General features: G+C 61.8%; 1 protein-coding gene across 1 annotated transcript; it reads left to right on the forward strand.

The window, feature by feature from the left end:
- Positions 1-8: 8 nt before the first annotated feature.
- Positions 9-2,757, forward strand: LOC104527262 (ubiquitin carboxyl-terminal hydrolase 19-like; the record flags this gene model as incomplete). The annotated part of the gene is made up of 6 exons (XM_029085691.1): positions 9-108; positions 193-557; positions 1,234-1,344; positions 1,892-2,108; positions 2,435-2,587; positions 2,701-2,757. Coding segments are annotated over exons 2-6 (860 nt in total), but the record flags the coding sequence as incomplete, so codon positions are not given.
- Between the last annotated feature and the right edge of the window lie 5 nt (positions 2,758-2,762).

Raw genomic sequence — 2,762 nt, forward strand, 5'->3', positions numbered from 1 at the left:
CAAGGCTTCTTGCCGCCCCGAGAACATCGGTTTCCCCTTCCTCATCAGCGTGCCGGAGTCCCGCCTCACCTATGCCCGCCTGGCCCAGCTGCTGGAGGGCTACGCAAGGTGAGGGTCCGGGGAAGGAGGGTGTTCCTGTCCCTGAGCTCAGCCCCGTGTCGGTCTGGCTCTGACAGCCGCCTCCTTGCCCAGGTACTCAGTCAGCGTGTTCCAGCCTCCGTTCCAGCTGGGCCGGATGTCTCCAGAGCAGGGGTTGCAGCCTCTGCTCACAGACAAGCTGGAGCCCCTGGCCAAGAGCAGCTGTGCAGCAGCCACCTCTGTCCCTGAGCTGGGGGATGGGGACAGGGCTTCCAGCCTCCTACAGGAGCCCCCGCTCTCGCCAGCTGTGCCTGAGCTGCACCCGGAGGTGGGCGATACCAGCACTGTCCGGAGCAAGGTCCTGGCAGCCAGGAATTCCATGCTGAGCTTGGATTCGGGCTTCTCTGAGCACATGGAGTCGCAGGGTGACAGCTGTTGTGAGAAGGAGCCGTCCTATGAGAGAGCCCTCAAGCCAGAAGGTAAGAGGTTCTACGGTGCTAACTGTGTCTGTGCCAGGAGCCTGGGCAGCCCCAAGGCAAAACAGGAGCAATTCTCCCTCCTTGGGGTAACCTCTCACCACAGCATCTGTTCTCCCCTCGTGATCTTGGTCTGGAGACCCTTGGGGATGTACATGACGCTCTGGGAGCTGTGTTTCGGCAGTGCTGCCCCACCTGAAATGCCTGCCTGCCCACGCTCTGCCTTGCCCTGGCAGGGCCCGTGGGGCAGAGCACAGACCTGACTAGGAGAGAGGCTGGGGTGTTGTGTTGTTGTGGGAAGGGTGGGAAGGCAGGGGCTGGCAGAAGCCTCCGAGTCCCGTGGGAGGACTGAGCCCCTCGGGGCTGTGAGCACACACAGCCTTTCCCTCGCTCTGACTCAGCTGCACGGGAGCAGCCTCGCGCTCGGCTGCCTGGCTGTCACGTTTCCAAACACTCGTCTCAGGATGGCAGCAATGTGCAGTGAAGGGGCAAGGCAGGCAGAGCAGCGCAGCTTGCCAGGGGCAGCCGCCTGCTAAAAATAGTCAAGGACACGGGGCACGTGGTTGTGTCCCTGCAAGGCCATAGCATGTGAGGTGGGGGTGGGGGCATTGCAAATTCTTGGCCCCTACGCAGGGCAGACAGGCAGTGCCACCACGGATCTGTCCCTGCCTGTCCACAGCTGCCATCCCTGGGTACCAGCACACTCCAGACTCGCTGAGTGCCCGCGCCACGCAGTTCTACATCAACAAGATTGATGCTGCCAACCGAGAGCACAAGCTGGAAGATAAAGGTGAGCCTGGAGCCCTGGAAAGTGCCACCTTCACCCCTCACGGCCTCTGGCAGGGTGGTGGATCTGCCCGGACAGGGTGGCTGGCACAAGGTGAACCCAAATGTGATGATGGCCCCAGGCTGGACAGCGAAAGCTGTATCTGGCACAGGGGTGGGCAGGGCTCTGCTGCACAGAACTGCTGCCTGGAAGCTCTGCTTAGGAATGATGTTCCCACTCTCCTCAGCAAATAGGCCAATTCCCTTCAACCTCCTGTATCCACAGAGGGGCTGTGATCTCTGGGTCACCTCTTGTCTGAATGGGATGCCCACCCACCCAGTGCTAGTTATATAGGTGCTACTGAGAGGGGCTGTGCCAGTCTTGTTCCCGGCTGGTTCCAGGGATCTGCTGCCCTGGGGTGGTAGACCTGACTGTGGGGCATTTGTCCCTTCCTGGCAGCACTGCATGGTCACTGCTATCAAGCTGGGACAGGCAAGACTACTCCTAGCCCCAGCGAGGTGACCTGCCCAGCCTGGTGGGGCATGTGTGTGAGGTGTGTGCCCCTTGGCAGGTGACACCCCCCTGGAGCTGACAGATGACTGCTCCCTCGCCCTGGTGTGGAAGAACAATGAACGCCTCAAGGAGTTTGTGTTGGTTGAGTCCAAGGAGCTGGAGTGTGTAGAGGACCCAGGCTCGGCCAGTGAAGCAGCCCGGGCTGGCCACTTCACCCTGGAGCAGTGCCTCAACCTCTTCACCAAGCCCGAAGTCCTGGCCCCGGAGGAAGCGTGGTGAGGAGGGCGGCAGGGTGGGTTCCAGCCCGTGGGCCCAGGCAGCAGTGGGTGTTTCCCAGGAGCTGCCTGGGCCTGTGTGCTGTTTCTTCTGGCAGCCAGCAGTGTTGGGCTGGCCTTTCCCTGTGCGCTGGGGAGGTAGGCCATAAGCCTGCAGTGAGCAATGCCAGCGCTCCACAGGAGCATGCTGCTCTGCCTCTGGCAGGGGAGGCTGAGACCTCCCACGTCCCCTCTGCCAGCCCCACATGTGGGGGACCGTGGGGCTGGGCCAGGCTGCACCACCTGAGGCTCTCCCCATGCCAGTAACAAGCACGTTCTTCCCCCAGGTACTGCCCCAAGTGCAAGCAGCACCGCGAGGCCTCCAAGCAGCTGATGCTGTGGCGCCTGCCCAACGTCCTCATCATCCAGCTCAAGCGCTTCTCCTTCCGCAGCTTTATTTGGAGGGACAAGATCAATGACATGGTGGATTTCCCTGTCCGGTGAGAGCCTGGGGGATGAAGTGTCTGGATTGGCACTGCCTGTACTGCCCTGCAGCTCAGGCTCTCCCTGCCCAATGCTGACCACCCCTGACTGTCCCCGTGTCTCTCCCCAGGAGCCTGGACCTGAGCAAGTTCTGTATCGGCCGGAAGGGCGAGCAGCAGCTGCCCATGTATG

Source organism: Antrostomus carolinensis, unplaced genomic scaffold (assembly GCF_000700745.2).
Source record: "Antrostomus carolinensis isolate BGI_N321 unplaced genomic scaffold, ASM70074v2 scaffold29626, whole genome shotgun sequence".
Taxonomy (NCBI): domain Eukaryota; kingdom Metazoa; phylum Chordata; class Aves; order Caprimulgiformes; family Caprimulgidae; genus Antrostomus; species Antrostomus carolinensis.